The sequence below is a fragment of the Octopus bimaculoides genome, chromosome 13 (assembly GCF_046866305.1).
Source record: "Octopus bimaculoides isolate indiv1 chromosome 13, ASM4686630v1, whole genome shotgun sequence".
Lineage (NCBI taxonomy): Eukaryota > Metazoa > Mollusca > Cephalopoda > Octopoda > Octopodidae > Octopus > Octopus bimaculoides.
Window position 1 is genome coordinate 29666359 of NC_142940.1, and position 20602 is coordinate 29686960.

The 20602-nt window shown below is 40.4% G+C and overlaps 2 protein-coding genes across 5 annotated transcripts in view; one reads left to right on the forward strand and one right to left on the reverse strand.

Moving 5' to 3' along the window:
• LOC106880368 (rho GTPase-activating protein 7) overlaps positions 1–20602 on the reverse strand; it is a 601077-nt gene that overhangs the window by 562924 nt on the left and 17551 nt on the right. The gene's annotated exons all lie outside the window — the stretch shown is intronic.
• Positions 745–1176, forward strand: LOC149132860 (protein CFDP2-like). Its single transcript, XM_089361300.1, has one exon. The coding sequence runs from the start codon at positions 745–747 to the stop codon at positions 1174–1176; it is 432 nt and encodes a 143-aa protein (XP_089217426.1).

The following is a 20602-nucleotide window of genomic DNA, read 5'->3' on the forward strand; positions in this document are numbered from 1 at the left end:
ACCCTTCCTCTAGGTAGCAGTTGAAGCATAGAACGAGAATTTTCCATAGTTGTTCTCCACTGGCCTGCAGTATTTCAGTTGTTATACCATCCTTGCCCAGTACTTTTCCTTTCTTCATCAGCCTGAGGACTCTCTTGACTTCACTGATCAGAATAGATGGTACTTTATCTCCTTCACTTTCCAACAGAGGTGCAACCACTGCTCTCAATTTAAAGAGGTTTGTGTAGAAGGTTTTGCAGACTTCTTCCACACCTCTTCTGTTGGTTACTGCATTGCAATACTAGTTCTTCAGCATTGTTACTTCTGCTGTATAAAGCCTCATCTCCCTTTTGCATTTCTAGAGGCTCTTCTGTTCTTGTGCTTCTCTTTTCTGTACCTCACAAAGTCATTCTCAAGACATTGTCTTATTGCCTTGCAAAGAACAGAATATTATACTAGGTGTCCTCCATCTCTATTCATGTTTCTCTACTTTTCCATCAGCTTCTTTGTCTGCTCTGAGACCCTTCCTGTCTCCTTTGGAACCGTGACTTTTGTACACCTTAAGCTTTTCTTCAACTTTTGGATCAGCTGCTAAGGAAACTGACTAACCTTGCCATATGCACCTACAACTGCAGGTCTTTGGCAAGGAGGACTGGCTTGAACCACCTGGTGGAGGAGAGAAAGAAAATCGATTGCAATGTGCTTGGGCTTTGTGAGACATGTCAAGGAAAAGAGTTGAGTGCAATATGATCGAACAGAAGCATCATGAAACTGGGTTGTACAGAAGGCCCCAGAGCAATCGATGGCACAGGTTTTGTGATCAGCAAGGAATGGGCTGAGAAGGTTATCTCTTGCCACTTTGTTTCTACAAGGATGGGTGTGCTGAACATTCACATCTTGAAGAAAACGAACTTGAAGATCATCCAGACGTATGCTATCAGTAGTGCTAGTGACGTCAATGAACTGGAAGAATTCTATCTTGACCTAGAGTGTGCTCTAGTGACCAGATCCACATGCACCATCATGATGGGAAATTTCAATGCTAAAGTTGGAAAAGAACGACAAGGTGGGAAGTATGTGAGAAGATTTTGGCTCAGCAAGAGAAATCAGAGAGGAGAACGTTTAGTCACCATGGCAGAGTCAAAAGGGTTGTACATCAGCAACAGCCTGTTCAAAAAATGGGCCAGGAACAGATAGACTTGGAATGTCCTGAACGCATGGGACCAAAATGAGATCAACTACAAGCTGGTTGATAAAAGGCATATTCTACAAGACATCTCTGTAGCTGAGCCATTCAACACAGGAAGTGACCACTGCTTTGTGTGAGTGAAGATTGGGTTGGATGAGAGAAGGGAGAAAAAAGTGCTGCAGTTAGGGCCAAGGGAACAACATGCAAAGGTCATGAAGGAAGAACAGCTGAGGAAAGTGAAATGTAAATACCAGAGTACAGAATGGACAATTTCAGACTGACGAACGTTTGTAAGAACAGAATTGCTGTATTAGAAATAAGGCTTTATTCAACTTCTTTGACAGATACAGTAGACAAATAATAATTTTCACCAGTGAGTTGAGAATGAGTTAACAACAACATGATGCAGTTTGGTAATGAAAAGCTAGTCAAAATAGTTACGTATAAAAAATACATACATGAACAGCATGTATATTTTCATATAAACATGTATACACAAACAACATAAACATACATACACACAGTTTATTGCATTCTCACAACAGGAAGCCACCAGGAAAGAATCCTGGGATCAGCTTGAGGAAATAAACGACAACTATGAAACACTGGTGTATGTGTGTGTGTGTGTGTGTGAAAGCACATGGTTCAGCAGTTAGAGCATTGGGCTCACAAACAGTTGTGAGTTCGATTCCTGGACTGGACTGTGTGTTGTGTTCTTGAGCAAGACACTTTATTTCACGTTGCTCCAGTTCAGTCATCTGTAGAAATGAGTTGCGATGTCACTGGTGCCAAGCTGTATCAGCCTTTGCCTTTCTTTTGGACAACACAGGAAGCTGGTATGCATGGGTGACTGCTGGTCTTTCGTAAACAACCTTGCCCAGACTTGTACCTTGGAGGGGAACTTCCTAAGTGCAATCCCATGGTCATTCATGACCAAAGGGTTTTTTTTTACCCTTTATATTCCTTAGTCCTTTCACTATTCTGTCTATTTCATTACCATGTCATCACATTCATTCATTTATTCAAGTTTATCACACAGTCACTTATTTCTCTAATTCTGTCTTAGATTAGCTGACCAAAAACTCTCAGATTTTTCAATTCTCTTTTACTATTATCAACATTTGCTGTCTCGTTAAAGTATGCAACATAAATCCCAAAAGAATATTTTTCTCCCTCGTGTTCTGACCAGTAACCACCCTCCCTCTCTGTGCCTTACTCTGCTCGCGGTACACCTGCCCTCCCACCCTCTCCACCTGTACTGGAAGTTCCTATCCTCTCCCATCCTTTGGTTGTCTCCCATGAACACTTCTAAAGGCCTCATGCCACCCCCACCCCTACTTAGGGTTTATCTCCTTCTATGTAAGGTAGTGATCATATAGTGTAAAAATATGATAGTGTAGTGTATGCAGGTTGAATTGAAGTCTACTGCTTGTTTATGTATTCTGCCAAATGCGAGCTTTCTTTTCATGTACATGATGCTGCTGTCCCCCATCCCAGGGTCTCACGGGGCCCATACCTCCCACATCCCCAGTGTTGGCACTCTCAATGTTGGCATACTGAAAGGTAGGTCTTGTGAGATTGTTGAGATGCTTGAATGGAGATGTGTCGCCATCTGCTGCCTCCAAGAGGTAAGGTGGAGAGAAGGTTCCGTTATGTTCCTCACAGGCAAAGAACACAGGTACAAGATTTTCTGGGCAGGGAACACAGATGGGGTCGAGGGTGTGGGCATACTTCTTGCAGAGAAATGGGTGGATAAGGTACTCGAGGTAATCAGAGTATGCGATAGAATACTTAAGATTAGATTAGTCCTACACCATGGGTTAGCAACCATTATCTTGGCCTATGCCCCTCAGCTGGGGCTACCTGATGGACAGAAAGACCGATTTTATGACACCCTCTTGCAGACTACCTCGAATGACAGGGACCTTCTCTTTGTGGCTGGTGACTTCAATGGACATGCTGGACAACATACAGGGGGCTTCCATGGCACACATGGAGGCTATGGTTTTGGTTCCCGCAATGAGGAGGGAACCAGGCTGCTGGAGTTCTGCGATGCAAATGACCTTATGGTTTGCAATACTAACTTCAGGGAACCTGCCAGTCACCTAGTCACCTACAGTTCTGGCAGACACACTAGCCAAATTGACTACATCCTCGCCAGAAAAAGGGAAAGATGGCTGCTTATAAATGCCAAAATCTTCCCAGGCGAAGAATGTACCCCACAACATAGACTAATAGTTAGTGACTTCAGGATCAGGGCTAAGTGGTTGCCCAAAAGACGACCTGCATGGAGGAGAAGGGTCTGGAAGCTTAAAGATCCTGCGAATGGACAGACATTTAGGGACTTATTACTTGAAGCCTTTGACGAAATAGAGGGGGATATAGCTTCACACAATGTAGAAGACAACTGGAGGTTTCTATGGGACAACCTGCTGAGGGCCACTGACCAGATCTGTGGATGGTGCAAAGTCTCCTCTCGACTCAAAATAACATGGTGGTGAAACAATGTTGTTGACAGGGAAATTAGGGAAAAGAAACAGGCTTGGAAGGACTGGAAGAACGGTGGTAGGAGGGAATTGCATCAGACTGCCAGAAGGGAAGCTAGGCGACAGATTTATTTAGCCAAAGGGGAAGAAAAAATTTGCCAATGTTCTGCACCATGAGGACCAAAGACTTGAGGTATTTCGTGTTGCAAGACAGTGTGTGAGAGAGAATCGTGATGTTGTAGAAGAGAAATGTGTCCGCATGGATGATGGTTCATTTGCACTAAACGTAGCTGCAAAGAGAGAGGTTTGGAGACGCCACTATGAAAGGTTGCTCAATAAAGAAAATATTGGGAGAATGAGAGTCTGTCAAATGTCGACCCAACAGAGGAACCAGCTATCCGAGTTGACAGTACCATGGTAGATAAAACAATTAAGAGTATGAAGACAGGGAAAGCCCCCGGCACATCAGGAATCACTGCAGAGATGCTCAAAATATCTGGCAGTGTGGGCTATAGCCTAGTCACCCGTATAGTTAACCGGGTGATACACAAAGGAGTCATACCCAATGACTGGTGTAGCAGCACCATAGTCAACTGCTACAAAGGTAAAGGTGACGCTTTAGATACAAATAATTACAGAGGTATCAAGTTGTTAGATCAGGTAATGAAAGTCATGGAGAGGGTCATAGCCCAACTAATTAGGGAGAGAGTCAGTTTAGATGTGATGCAGTTTGGGTTCATGCCAAGGAAAAGCATCCCCGATGCTACATTTCTGGTAAGACAGCTGCAAGAGAAATACCTAGCCAAAGATAAACCATTGTACCTGGCTTTCGTTGACATGGAGAAAGCCTTTGACAGTGTTCCCCAATCCCTTATCTGGTGGTCAATGAGGAAACTAGGGATAGATGAATGGTTAGTAAGAGCTGAGCAAGCCATGTACAGGGACGCTGTCAGTAAGGTGAGGGTTGGCAATGAGTACAGTGAAGAATTCCGAGTAGAGGTAGGGGTCCACCAAGGTTCAGTCCTTAGCCCCCTCCTATTTATCATAGTCCTCCAGGCAATAACACAGGAATTCAAGACAGGATGCCCCTGGGAGCTCCTCTATCCTGATGACCTTGCTCTAATTGCTGAGTCACTACCAGAACTTTCAGGTGTGGAAGCAAGGTCTAGAATTGAAGGGCCTTAGAGTCAACCTAGCTAAAACCAAAGTCCAAATAAGTAGGAAGGTAGACAAACCACAAACCCCTTCAGGTAGATAGCCCTGCTCGATCTGTAGAAAAGGCATAGGTAGAAACTCTATATGATGTGCAGCAATATCAAAGGAAGGCTAACTTGGAAGATAGTTTTTGTATGTGGCAGATGCTCAGGAGCAATAAACACTGAAAATGTGCAGAGAACAACGTCTTCCACATTCCAGGGAGAAAAACTAGAAGTAGTTGATAGCTTCCGCTATCTGGGTGACCAAGTCAGTAGGGTGCGCTGAAAGTGTAGCCGCTAGAATAAGAATAGCCTGGGCAAAGTTCAGAGAGCTCTTACCTCTGCTGGTGACAAAGGGCCTCTCGCTCAGGGTAAAAGGCAGACTTGTATGACGCATGTGTGCAAATAGCCATGCTACATGGCAGTGAAACATGGGCTGTGACTGCTGAGGACATGCATAAACTCGCAAGAAATGAAGCAAGTATGCTCCAATGGATGTGTAATGTCAGTGTGCATACTCGGCAGAGTGTAAGTAGCTTGAGAGAAAAGTTGGACCTAAGAAGCATCAGTTGTGGTGTGCAAGAGAGACGATTGAGCTGGTATGGTCATATGGCGAGAATGGATGAGGATAGCTGTGTGAAAAAGTCCCACACCCTAGCGGTTGAGGGAACCTGTGGAAGAGGTACACCCAGGAAGACCTGGGATGAAGTGGTGAAGCACGACCTTCAAACATTAGGCCTCACCGAGGCAATGACTAGTGACCGAGACCTTTGGAAATATGCTGTGCATGAGAAGACCCAACAAGCCAAGTGAGACCATAATCCATGGCCTCTGCCAGGGGTGTAGTCAGCCCACTTATGCGTACCTTTCCTTCATTGGACACTAAACTCTGCTTGCGAGGACCTGTTGAGGCAAGTGAAATCGAAATCGAACCAAATTCGATGACTGGCACCCATGCCAACCTCTCCTTCATTGGACACTAAACTCTGCTTGCGAAGAACTGTTGGGGCAAGTGAAATCGAAATCGTAATTGAACCAAATTTGATGACCGGCACCTATGCCAGTGGAGCAATAACAGCACCGTCCGAGTGTGATCATTGCCAGAGCAACTGTCTGGCTTCCATGCCAGTGGCACGTAAATAGCACCATTTGAGTGTGATCATTACCAGTATCACCTTACTGGCAGTTGTACCAGTGGCACGTGAAAAAACATTCGAGCCAGGTTGTTGCCAGTGCCGCTGGACTGGCTCCCGTGTAGGTGGCACATAAAAAACACCATTTGAGCCATTGCCAGTATCACCTGACTGGCCCTCATGCCTGTGGCACGTAAAAGCACCTACTACACTCTTGGAATGGTTGGCATCAGGAAGGGCATCCAGCTGTAGAAGCTCTGTCAGATCAGATTGGAGTCTGGTGCAGCCATCTGGTTCGCCAGTCCTCAGTCAAATCCTCCAACCCATGCTAGCATGGAAAGCGGACATTAAACGATGATGATGATGATGATGATTCCTTCTCCCTTCTCTTCACACTCTTTGTTTCTTTTTTCTCAACCTCTTTCTCATCCCCCTTTCATTCCCTCATCCTCTGTCTTGTCCCCCTTCCACTCTGCCTGTTAATCACACGTGACTATAAGTCTTTTCTGGATGCAATGTCCAACTAGTTGGACACCATTTCCCTCGTCTCTCGCCTCTCAACACATTGTTTTCTCTTCTACTATTTTCTTCTCTTCTATCTATTCTATATCCTTTCAAAATATCTCCCAGGCTCTACTCATTATACAATGCATCTTGGCCTAATTGCCCTTAATGTTTGTCTTTGTCGATTGTTTATTCTATACATCCACCCTGTTGTTGTTTGTTCATTTGCAGCCCAAACTCTCCACAAATTTTATATTTTAAAAATTTCTGGATGCTGTTGTCTTATGAAGTATTCCTATGTTGTTGTTAAAAACATGAAATGGGTAGTAATAAACAGTTGACAACTCATGAGCGAGTTATCTTCTTTTATCTTCATTTGGTATTTTGTCCTGTACTTTTCTCTCGTGTGTTTACGTATTTTTCACTCATTGGTGATGTCCTGTGCTTAATGTGTATTTTATATATATGTTTGTATGTATGTATGTATATATGTATTATGTATATACATATATGTATATATACATATATGTGTGTATACATATCTATATATATATTCTTTTACTTGTTTCAGTTATTTGACTGCAGCTATGCTGAAGCACCACCTTTAGTTGAGCAAATTGACCCCGGGACTTATTCATTGTAAGCTTAATACTTATTCTATCGGTCATCTTTGCTGAACTGCTAAGTCACGGGGACGTAAACACACCAGCATTGATTGTCAAGCAATATTGGGGGAACAAATACAGACACACAAACATATACACACACACACATACATACATACATACATACATACATATATATATATATATATATATACATACACACGACAAGCTTCTTTCAGTTTCCATCTACCAAATCCACTCACAAGGCTTTGGTCAGCCCAAGGCTATAGTAGAAGACACTTACCCAAGGTGCCACGCAGTGGGACTGAACTCAGAACCAAGTGGTTGGTAAGCAAGCTACTTACCACACAGCTACTCCTGTGCCAATATATCTATTTTTGTATATAAATATGGGTCATTCCAACCAATTTGACCCAAGAGTTGTCCTGAAGGTCCTCAAATTTTTTTCAAATGATCACCATTTGTTTGTCTCCATATGAGAAGTAAATATATAGAAATATACATAAGAGGTTCAGCAATATCAGAAGATTAACTGGGAAAATAGTTGCTGTGTGTGAAAGGTGTACAGGTACAATAAACACTAAAACTGTACAGAAAACAGACTACATCAAATGCCAGTGGGGTAAGCTAGAGGCAATTGATAGCTTCTATTATCTAGGTGACCAAGTTAGTAGTGGAGGTGGTTGCTACGAGAGTGTAGCTGTGAGAATAAGAATAGACTGGGCAAAGTTCAGAAAGCTCCTACCCCTATTGGCAACAAAGGGCCTCTCCCTCAGAGTCAAAGGCAGACTGTATGAAGCCTGTGTGTCAACAGCTATGCTATACAGCAGTGAAACATGAGCTGTGAGCGTGAAGGACATGCGTAGGCTTGAAAGAAATGAAGCTAGCATGCTTCACTGGATGTGCAATGTCAGTGTGCATGTACGGACAGAGAGTGAGTGTCTTAAAAGAAAAGTTGGGCATCAGATGTGGTGTGCAAGAGAGACAACTGCATTGGTATGGTCATGTGACATGTAAGGACAGGGACAGCTGTATAAAGAAGTGCTGATCTATAACCGTGGGGGAAAACTAAGGAAGAGGTAGACCCAGGAAGACATGGGACAAGGTGGTGAAGCATGACCTTCGAACGTTTGGCCTCACAGAGGAAATAACTAGTGACTGAGACCTTTGGTAAAAAGCACTTTCAAGAGTTGGGCCTTATGGAAATAAGGAGGCCAATACCAGTCTCGCATGACAAGCACGTAAAAAGCACCTTTCTAGCATTGGGCCTCACGGAGGCAATGATAGACACCCAAGACCTTCGGCAATATGCCATGCTTGAGTAGAAGACCCATCAAGCCAAGGGAAATCGTAGTCATGGCAGATACTGGTGTCACACAACTGGCACCTGTGCCAGTGACATGTAAAAGCACCCATTACACTCTCATAGTGGTTGGTATGAGGGAGGGGATCCAGCTGTAGAAACCATGCCAAATCAGAACGAAGTCTGGTGCAGCCTCTCAGCTTACCATCTCTGGTCAAACCATCCAATCCATGCCAGCATAGACAACAGAAGTTAAATGATGATGATGATGATAATGATGAATATATGTATTACACATAATTGAAAATAACACTGATAGCTCATTTTAACAGATATATTTACCAAAATTACATAAAAATATCTTGAAATACTAAAGAGTAAATGTATTCAATAAAATCGTCATTGGCTTCAACCACAACCTCCAGACGACTTTGGGATCCCCTGCAACTCTTCTGGATAGCCTCCTTGTTTAAGCTGGTAAATGCTGCCATAATCCTTGCCTTCAGTTCATCTTTGAGGGAGTTTTGTTGGTCTCTCACTCAGCTGTGCCCCCACACATAATAATCAAGGGGGTTACAGTCTGGGGAGTTAGGTGGCCAAATGTTAGGGGTGATGTGTCTGACAGCCATGGCTGAGTTCTCCTGCTTGTGTGGCATAGTGCAGAGTCCTGTTGCCAGACATAGAGTATTCTAGCAGTCACCTTCTTGACCCAGGGCAGCACTACCTCCTTCAGGCACTTGATGTAGGCTTCCATGTTGGGTCTGAGGTTGTGTGGGAAGATTAATGGAAGCATAATATCACCATCACTAATGATCTCTCGAAACACCATGATATTGACTGGACGTTTGATTTTTATTACTCTCAGTACATGTCCTCAGATTGCACTGTCCTCAGTTTGACACCCAAACACTCTGAAATGTTCATATTGGAACTTCCAGCACGTATACCAAGCAGTACAGCATGTCGTTTCCAAATTTCTGGCAGAGTGAATTGCATCATGGTGCTGTTTTTCTCACAGATGGTGCCCAACTGACCCTATTATACTGTGTAGTTGACAAAATCAAAAATAAACAATGCACTTAAAAGTATAAAATGGCGACAATTTACCCATCACACCCTATATATATCATTATCATCATCATCGTTTAACATCCACCTTCCATGCTGGCATGGGTTGGACAGTTTGACAGGAACCATCCAGGTAAAAAAAGACTACCCCAGGTTACAGTGTCTGTTTAGGCATGGTTTTTATGGCTGGATGCCTTTCCTAACACCAACTACCCAACAACATGGACTATATATGCTGTAGAATTTGTTTTGAGGTTTCAAAATGCTCTTGAATCTCAAAATGTGTAGTCGTTTTTAAATTTTGTAATAGATTTATTCAAATACCAAACCAGTTTCAACAATTCTTTGGTAAAAAATAATAAATAAATAAGTGGTTTAAGGAGGATTTAATTTTACAAAGGAAAATTTGGAAAAACATTTTTAAACAATCAAATGTTTAAATCTTCATAGAAATTTCAATGAATTTCACAGAGATAGTAACATAAGTTTAAATGTTTGATAAAGATCATTACAAAATAACATGATTGAAAGTTCAGTCATATTTAGTCTTTATAAAAACAAAGAGAAAGAGAGAAAGAAAGGTTATTTTTACAATTTCTGTTGTAATGCATGAATGAGTTTTCATCAGTTTCTTTTGGAGCACATGATATTCTTCCTTGTTGATCACTGGTTTAGATAGAGTTCAAAATGTTTTAAGTTGAAATCGTTTAGTATATATAGGTGTGTGTGGGGGAGGATTATTGAGAAAAGATCAAATTTTGATCGGTTGTAAATTTGACGTTGTCATTTGTATTTTATCATGGATGTTTTGGTCAAATATTTTTGTTTTCACAAAGTCCAGCATTCTGGTTGGTTGACTTCCTGGTGATGTCATTTGTTTGTGGAATGTTTTTATTCCTTGCTGACCAGTAGGGGTCCAGTGCTCTGTGATCTGGTTGGTTGATTTTCTATTTACATCATTTTGTTGTCAAAGGATTTGGTAACCTGTTTTACTTGATGGACATCTAGTGCTCTGGTTAGTTGGTTCCCTTAACAAGTCACTGGTTCAGTTGGCTCAATATTTATTTGTTTTTTCCTGATGGTCCAGTTTTGACCAGAAAACAATCTCATTTGTTTAGTCTGGGGTGACATCAGTAACTGATGTTTGAGAAGGTGTAAGGTGTTATTGTACAATAGATTGGATTTCCTTATCTAATTGGAATTGGTTTGAAGCGTTTCCAATGCATTGATAGAGAGGGAAAATCTGGTATTTCAGATCTCTGTATGCAGGACATCTGTTTGTGTTAAGCATCTTCTCTCTATCTTTAAATGATCGGAAGATCACAAAGTCATAGTTCACCTAAGACTAGGGTTAAAAAAATAAAGTTTGGCCTACTTAAAGGTCTAGGACTAATTTAGAACTTAAACTAAAGGTCTAAAGTCAGGTTGAGGTAGTCACTTTTATAACCATATTACATTACTAAATCTCTTTTTCACACTCTTTTCTCTCAAATACTACAGTAACCTAGCAAAATAACATTAGCCAAACATACATAAACTTAGTTCGCTTTAGACTATATCCATGGACAGACCTTGAGTAAAGCTGCATAGAATGCTAACCAGTGGAAAATAACTGGAATCAAAGTTTCAGTTTGTCATTAAATTGCTGACATAAAATTAATTTTAGTAGATGAATCTCTTCATTTAATATAGTATCAGATAGAGCTGTCACATATGGTTTGTTGTAACCAGTGGTAGACTCTTAGTTGTCATTGTTTGCTGTAGCTTCAGTAGTAGCAGCATCAAAGTTATCTTCATTATTCCTATTAGACTGGCAGCTTGTTGTTAGAGGTTGTGTATTTGTTGAGTTGGTGTAAGTGGTGATGTTATGGTGATGTTTGTTGAGTTGGTGTTAGTGGTGATGTTATGGGTTTTATAGTGACTGTGATAGGATGAATTGACATCCTCATATTAATACCATCCTATGAAGAGGTTGTTAAAATGTGCAATATAATCATCAATATCAATGAATATATAAAATTTGTAGTGGAGCACCACAATTACCCTGTTTCTTATCTCTGCTTGATTTTTAACTCAGCATCACAGAGAATGGATCCATCTCCATTAACTTTTACAGAAAAGCAGCTTGCAGGCACTTATTTGTACAATGTAATCTACCCTTGCCCATCAGAAGTAAGACACTCTAAATTAGAAATGAGATTCGCAGGATACACAGTAAATGCAATGAAATAGGAACCAAAAGCACCAATAACATACAATTCTGAAAAGTCCTGATACAGTATAGATATTCATATTCTTTCAATAAATGCCAGAATATCACCAGACCCCCCAATCAAAACCCACAAATTCAAGGATAACATGTTTTTTGAAACTGCCACATTTGAATGAAAAACGACTGCTACAATCCACCATATGATTCATAAGGAAGGATTCAATATATGACTGGCACACTCCGGACCTTCCCTGGAAAAGGTTCTAACTAAAACCAGACAAAGACAAAACAACACTACATGTGCATTATCTAACTGCCTGGTCAAAGAAGAAAATATATGTCTGCAGTCCTAAGTGGTGTATAAAATCATGTGTAACAAATGTAATGATGATCTGATAGTAGCACCATCAGAAAAGTATACATACAACTTAAAGAACACATCAATGCTAAAGTTTCTTCTGTCAGAAAACATCTATGGAAATGCCACGCTCAAGACATTCTAGCTTCTAATGAAGCTACAGCATGAAACATTGGAAACTTGAGGATAAAAGAAGTTTTTTACATTAACAAGTACAACCTGCATATTAATAACAGATCCGAACATGCAACTGATTGGCCACTACAGCAATGCCAAATAACCCTTCATACACACACCCTACAGAACAGAGATATCAACTACCAAAGATTTCTTGAAGAAGGTATTTTAATCTTGGAATATTGAAATACCAGGTTAAAGAACTAGTCATTGACCTGTATTATTAATTTTTCATGACTTGCTTTGTTTTGGCCTAAAAACAATAAAAACATCAGACAATGCTTCTACAATAACTTCAGACCAACGAATACCTTGTGAGTGTATATGATAGACAAAAACTAAAAGACACTCATTATATATATATATATATATATATATATATATATATATATATATATAGGCCTCACCGAGGCAATGACCAGTGACTGGGACCTTTGGAAATATGCAGTACGTGAGAAGACCCGGCAAGGCAAGTGAGAGCATAATCAGTGACCTCTGCCAGAAGTATAGCCAGCTCACTTATTCATATCTTTACTTCATTGGACATTAAAAACTCTGCTTGTGAAGACCTGTTGAGGCAAGCGAATTTGGAATCTGAAATCGAAATCGAACCGAATCCGACGACTGGCACCCATGCCAATCTCTCCTTCATTGGACACTAAAAACTGCTTGCAAAGACCTGTTGGGGCAAGTGAAATCGAAATCGTAATTGAACCATACTCGATGACTGGCACCTGCGCTAGTGGAGCACTAACAGCACTTTCCGAGCGTGTGCATTGCCAGAGCAGCTTTCTGGCTTCCGTGCTAGTGGCTGGTAAATAGCACCATTTGAACGTAATCGTTACTAGCGTCGCCTTCTAGCACTTGTGCTGGTGGCATGTTAGAAAATCATTCGAGCGAGGTCATTGCCAGTACCGCTGGACTGGCTCCCATGCAGGTGGCATGTAAAAAACACCATTTGAGTGTGGCCATTGCCAGTACCGTGTGACTGGTCCTCGTGCCGGTGGCACATAAAAGCACCCACTACACTCTGAGTGGTTGACATTAGGAAGGGCATCCAGCTGTAGAAACTCTGCCAGATCAGATTGGAGTCTGGTGCAGCCATCTGGTTCGCCAGTCCTCAGTCAAATCCTCCAACCCATGCTAGCATGGAAAGCGGACATTAAACGATGATGATGATGATGATGATTCCTTCTCCCTTCTCTTCACACTCTTTGTTTCTTTTTTCTCAACCTCTTTCTCATCCCCCTTTCATTCCCTCATCCTCTGTCTTGTCCCCCTTCCACTCTGCCTGTTAATCACACGTGACTATAAGTCTTTTCTGGATGCAATGTCCAACTAGTTGGACACCATTTCCCTCGTCTCTCGCCTCTCAACACATTGTTTTCTCTTCTACTATTTTCTTCTCTTCTATCTATTCTATATCCTTTCAAAATATCTCCCAGGCTCTACTCATTATACAATGCATCTTGGCCTAATTGCCCTTAATGTTTGTCTTTGTCGATTGTTTATTCTATACATCCACCCTGTTGTTGTTTGTTCATTTGCAGCCCAAACTCTCCACAAATTTTATATTTTAAAAATTTCTGGATGCTGTTGTCTTATGAAGTATTCCTATGTTGTTGTTAAAAACATGAAATGGGTAGTAATAAACAGTTGACAACTCATGAGCGAGTTATCTTCTTTTATCTTCATTTGGTATTTTGTCCTGTACTTTTCTCTCGTGTGTTTACGTATTTTTCACTCATTGGTGATGTCCTGTGCTTAATGTGTATTTTATATATATGTTTGTATGTATGTATGTATATATGTATTATGTATATACATATATGTATATATACATATATGTGTGTATACATATCTATATATATATTCTTTTACTTGTTTCAGTTATTTGACTGCAGCTATGCTGAAGCACCACCTTTAGTTGAGCAAATTGACCCCGGGACTTATTCATTGTAAGCTTAATACTTATTCTATCGGTCATCTTTGCTGAACTGCTAAGTCACGGGGACGTAAACACACCAGCATTGATTGTCAAGCAATATTGGGGGAACAAATACAGACACACAAACATATACACACACACACATACATACATACATACATACATACATATATATATATATATATATACATACACACGACAAGCTTCTTTCAGTTTCCATCTACCAAATCCACTCACAAGGCTTTGGTCAGCCCAAGGCTATAGTAGAAGACACTTACCCAAGGTGCCACGCAGTGGGACTGAACTCAGAACCAAGTGGTTGGTAAGCAAGCTACTTACCACACAGCTACTCCTGTGCCAATATATCTATTTTTGTATATAAATATGGGTCATTCCAACCAATTTGACCCAAGAGTTGTCCTGAAGGTCCTCAAATTTTTTTCAAATGATCACCATTTGTTTGTCTCCATATGAGAAGTAAATATATAGAAATATACATAAGAGGTTCAGCAATATCAGAAGATTAACTGGGAAAATAGTTGCTGTGTGTGAAAGGTGTACAGGTACAATAAACACTAAAACTGTACAGAAAACAGACTACATCAAATGCCAGTGGGGTAAGCTAGAGGCAATTGATAGCTTCTATTATCTAGGTGACCAAGTTAGTAGTGGAGGTGGTTGCTACGAGAGTGTAGCTGTGAGAATAAGAATAGACTGGGCAAAGTTCAGAAAGCTCCTACCCCTATTGGCAACAAAGGGCCTCTCCCTCAGAGTCAAAGGCAGACTGTATGAAGCCTGTGTGTCAACAGCTATGCTATACAGCAGTGAAACATGAGCTGTGAGCGTGAAGGACATGCGTAGGCTTGAAAGAAATGAAGCTAGCATGCTTCACTGGATGTGCAATGTCAGTGTGCATGTACGGACAGAGAGTGAGTGTCTTAAAAGAAAAGTTGGGCATCAGATGTGGTGTGCAAGAGAGACAACTGCATTGGTATGGTCATGTGACATGTAAGGACAGGGACAGCTGTATAAAGAAGTGCTGATCTATAACCGTGGGGGAAAACTAAGGAAGAGGTAGACCCAGGAAGACATGGGACAAGGTGGTGAAGCATGACCTTCGAACGTTTGGCCTCACAGAGGAAATAACTAGTGACTGAGACCTTTGGTAAAAAGCACTTTCAAGAGTTGGGCCTTATGGAAATAAGGAGGCCAATACCAGTCTCGCATGACAAGCACGTAAAAAGCACCTTTCTAGCATTGGGCCTCACGGAGGCAATGATAGACACCCAAGACCTTCGGCAATATGCCATGCTTGAGTAGAAGACCCATCAAGCCAAGGGAAATCGTAGTCATGGCAGATACTGGTGTCACACAACTGGCACCTGTGCCAGTGACATGTAAAAGCACCCATTACACTCTCATAGTGGTTGGTATGAGGGAGGGGATCCAGCTGTAGAAACCATGCCAAATCAGAACGAAGTCTGGTGCAGCCTCTCAGCTTACCATCTCTGGTCAAACCATCCAATCCATGCCAGCATAGACAACAGAAGTTAAATGATGATGATGATGATAATGATGAATATATGTATTACACATAATTGAAAATAACACTGATAGCTCATTTTAACAGATATATTTACCAAAATTACATAAAAATATCTTGAAATACTAAAGAGTAAATGTATTCAATAAAATCGTCATTGGCTTCAACCACAACCTCCAGACGACTTTGGGATCCCCTGCAACTCTTCTGGATAGCCTCCTTGTTTAAGCTGGTAAATGCTGCCATAATCCTTGCCTTCAGTTCATCTTTGAGGGAGTTTTGTTGGTCTCTCACTCAGCTGTGCCCCCACACATAATAATCAAGGGGGTTACAGTCTGGGGAGTTAGGTGGCCAAATGTTAGGGGTGATGTGTCTGACAGCCATGGCTGAGTTCTCCTGCTTGTGTGGCATAGTGCAGAGTCCTGTTGCCAGACATAGAGTATTCTAGCAGTCACCTTCTTGACCCAGGGCAGCACTACCTCCTTCAGGCACTTGATGTAGGCTTCCATGTTGGGTCTGAGGTTGTGTGGGAAGATTAATGGAAGCATAATATCACCATCACTAATGATCTCTCGAAACACCATGATATTGACTGGACGTTTGATTTTTATTACTCTCAGTACATGTCCTCAGATTGCACTGTCCTCAGTTTGACACCCAAACACTCTGAAATGTTCATATTGGAACTTCCAGCACGTATACCAAGCAGTACAGCATGTCGTTTCCAAATTTCTGGCAGAGTGAATTGCATCATGGTGCTGTTTTTCTCACAGATGGTGCCCAACTGACCCTATTATACTGTGTAGTTGACAAAATCAAAAATAAACAATGCACTTAAAAGTATAAAATGGCGACAATTTACCCATCACACCCTATATATATCATTATCATCATCATCGTTTAACATCCACCTTCCATGCTGGCATGGGTTGGACAGTTTGACAGGAACCATCCAGGTAAAAAAAGACTACCCCAGGTTACAGTGTCTGTTTAGGCATGGTTTTTATGGCTGGATGCCTTTCCTAACACCAACTACCCAACAACATGGACTATATATGCTGTAGAATTTGTTTTGAGGTTTCAAAATGCTCTTGAATCTCAAAATGTGTAGTCGTTTTTAAATTTTGTAATAGATTTATTCAAATACCAAACCAGTTTCAACAATTCTTTGGTAAAAAATAATAAATAAATAAGTGGTTTAAGGAGGATTTAATTTTACAAAGGAAAATTTGGAAAAACATTTTTAAACAATCAAATGTTTAAATCTTCATAGAAATTTCAATGAATTTCACAGAGATAGTAACATAAGTTTAAATGTTTGATAAAGATCATTACAAAATAACATGATTGAAAGTTCAGTCATATTTAGTCTTTATAAAAACAAAGAGAAAGAGAGAAAGAAAGGTTATTTTTACAATTTCTGTTGTAATGCATGAATGAGTTTTCATCAGTTTCTTTTGGAGCACATGATATTCTTCCTTGTTGATCACTGGTTTAGATAGAGTTCAAAATGTTTTAAGTTGAAATCGTTTAGTATATATAGGTGTGTGTGGGGGAGGATTATTGAGAAAAGATCAAATTTTGATCGGTTGTAAATTTGACGTTGTCATTTGTATTTTATCATGGATGTTTTGGTCAAATATTTTTGTTTTCACAAAGTCCAGCATTCTGGTTGGTTGACTTCCTGGTGATGTCATTTGTTTGTGGAATGTTTTTATTCCTTGCTGACCAGTAGGGGTCCAGTGCTCTGTGATCTGGTTGGTTGATTTTCTATTTACATCATTTTGTTGTCAAAGGATTTGGTAACCTGTTTTACTTGATGGACATCTAGTGCTCTGGTTAGTTGGTTCCCTTAACAAGTCACTGGTTCAGTTGGCTCAATATTTATTTGTTTTTTCCTGATGGTCCAGTTTTGACCAGAAAACAATCTCATTTGTTTAGTCTGGGGTGACATCAGTAACTGATGTTTGAGAAGGTGTAAGGTGTTATTGTACAATAGATTGGATTTCCTTATCTAATTGGAATTGGTTTGAAGCGTTTCCAATGCATTGATAGAGAGGGAAAATCTGGTATTTCAGATCTCTGTATGCAGGACATCTGTTTGTGTTAAGCATCTTCTCTCTATCTTTAAATGATCGGAAGATCACAAAGTCATAGTTCACCTAAGACTAGGGTTAAAAAAATAAAGTTTGGCCTACTTAAAGGTCTAGGACTAATTTAGAACTTAAACTAAAGGTCTAAAGTCAGGTTGAGGTAGTCACTTTTATAACCATATTACATTACTAAATCTCTTTTTCACACTCTTTTCTCTCAAATACTACAGTAACCTAGCAAAATAACATTAGCCAAACATACATAAACTTAGTTCGCTTTAGACTATATCCATGGACAGACCTTGAGTAAAGCTGCATAGAATGCTAACCAGTGGAAAATAACTGGAATCAAAGTTTCAGTTTGTCATTAAATTGCTGACATAAAATTAATTTTAGTAGATGAATCTCTTCATTTAATATAGTATCAGATAGAGCTGTCACATATGGTTTGTTGTAACCAGTGGTAGACTCTTAGTTGTCATTGTTTGCTGTAGCTTCAGTAGTAGCAGCATCAAAGTTATCTTCATTATTCCTATTAGACTGGCAGCTTGTTGTTAGAGGTTGTGTATTTGTTGAGTTGGTGTAAGTGGTGATGTTATGGTGATGTTTGTTGAGTTGGTGTTAGTGGTGATGTTATGGGTTTTATAGTGACTGTGATAGGATGAATTGACATCCTCATATTAATACCATCCTATGAAGAGGTTGTTAAAATGTGCAATATAATCATCAATATCAATGAATATATAAAATTTGTAGTGGAGCACCACAATTACCCTGTTTCTTATCTCTGCTTGATTTTTAACTCAGCATCACAGAGAATGGATCCATCTCCATTAACTTTTACAGAAAAGCAGCTTGCAGGCACTTATTTGTACAATGTAATCTACCCTTGCCCATCAGAAGTAAGACACTCTAAATTAGAAATGAGATTCGCAGGATACACAGTAAATGCAATGAAATAGGAACCAAAAGCACCAATAACATACAATTCTGAAAAGTCCTGATACAGTATAGATATTCATATTCTTTCAATAAATGCCAGAATATCACCAGACCCCCCAATCAAAACCCACAAATTCAAGGATAACATGTTTTTTGAAACTGCCACATTTGAATGAAAAACGACTGCTACAATCCACCATATGATTCATAAGGAAGGATTCAATATATGACTGGCACACTCCGGACCTTCCCTGGAAAAGGTTCTAACTAAAACCAGACAAAGACAAAACAACACTACATGTGCATTATCTAACTGCCTGGTCAAAGAAGAAAATATATGTCTGCAGTCCTAAGTGGTGTATAAAATCATGTGTAACAAATGTAATGATGATCTGATAGTAGCACCATCAGAAAAGTATACATACAACTTAAAGAACACATCAATGCTAAAGTTTCTTCTGTCAGAAAACATCTATGGAAATGCCACGCTCAAGACATTCTAGCTTCTAATGAAGCTACAGCATGAAACATTGGAAACTTGAGGATAAAAGAAGTTTTTTACATTAACAAGTACAACCTGCATATTAATAACAGATCCGAACATGCAACTGATTGGCCACTACAGCAATGCCAAATAACCCTTCATACACACACCCTACAGAACAGAGATATCAACTACCAAAGATTTCTTGAAGAAGGTATTTTAATCTTGGAATATTGAAATACCAGGTTAAAGAACTAGTCATTGACCTGTATTATTAATTTTTCATGACTTGCTTTGTTTTGGCCTAAAAACAATAAAAACATCAGACAATGCTTCTACAATAACTTCAGACCAACGAATACCTTGTGAGTGTATATGATAGACAAAAACTAAAAGACACTCATTATATATATATATATATATATATATATATATATATATATATATAGGCCTCACCGAGGCAATGACCAGTGACTGGGACCTTTGGAAATATGCAGTACGTGAGAAGACCCGGCAAGGCAAGTGAGAGCATAATCAGTGACCTCTGCCAGAAGTATAGCCAGCTCACTTATTCATATCTTTACTTCATTGGACATTAAAAACTCTGCTTGTGAAGACCTGTTGAGGCAAGCGAATTTGGAATCTGAAATCGAAATCGAACCGAATCCGACGACTGGCACCCATGCCAATCTCTCCTTCATTGGACACTAAAAACTGCTTGCAAAGACCTGTTGGGGCAAGTGAAATCGAAATCGTAATTGAACCATACTCGATGACTGGCACCTGCGCTAGTGGAGCACTAACAGCACTTTCCGAGCGTGTGCATTGCCAGAGCAGCTTTCTGGCTTCCGTGCTAGTGGCTGGTAAATAGCACCATTTGAACGTAATCGTTACTAGCGTCGCCTTCTAGCACTTGTGCTGGTGGCATGTTAGAAAATCATTCGAGCGAGGTCATTGCCAGTACCGCTGGACTGGCTCCCATGCAGGTGGCATGTAAAAAACACCATTTGAGTGTGGCCATTGCCAGTACCGTGTGACTGGTCCTCGTGCCGGTGGCACATAAAAGCACCCACTACACTCTGAGTGGTTGACATTAGGAAGGGCATCCAGCTGTAGAAACTCTGCCAGATCAGATTGGAGCCTGGTGCAGCCTTCTGGCTTGCCAGTCCTCAGTCAAATTGTCCAATCCATGCTAGCATGGAAAGCGGACGTTAAACGGCGATGATGATGATGATGATATTTATATATATATATATATTTGTTGACACTCCATCGCTTACGACGTCGAGGGTTCCAGTTGATCCAATCAATGGAACAGCCTGCTTGTGAAATTAACGTGCAAGTGGCTGAGCACTCCACAG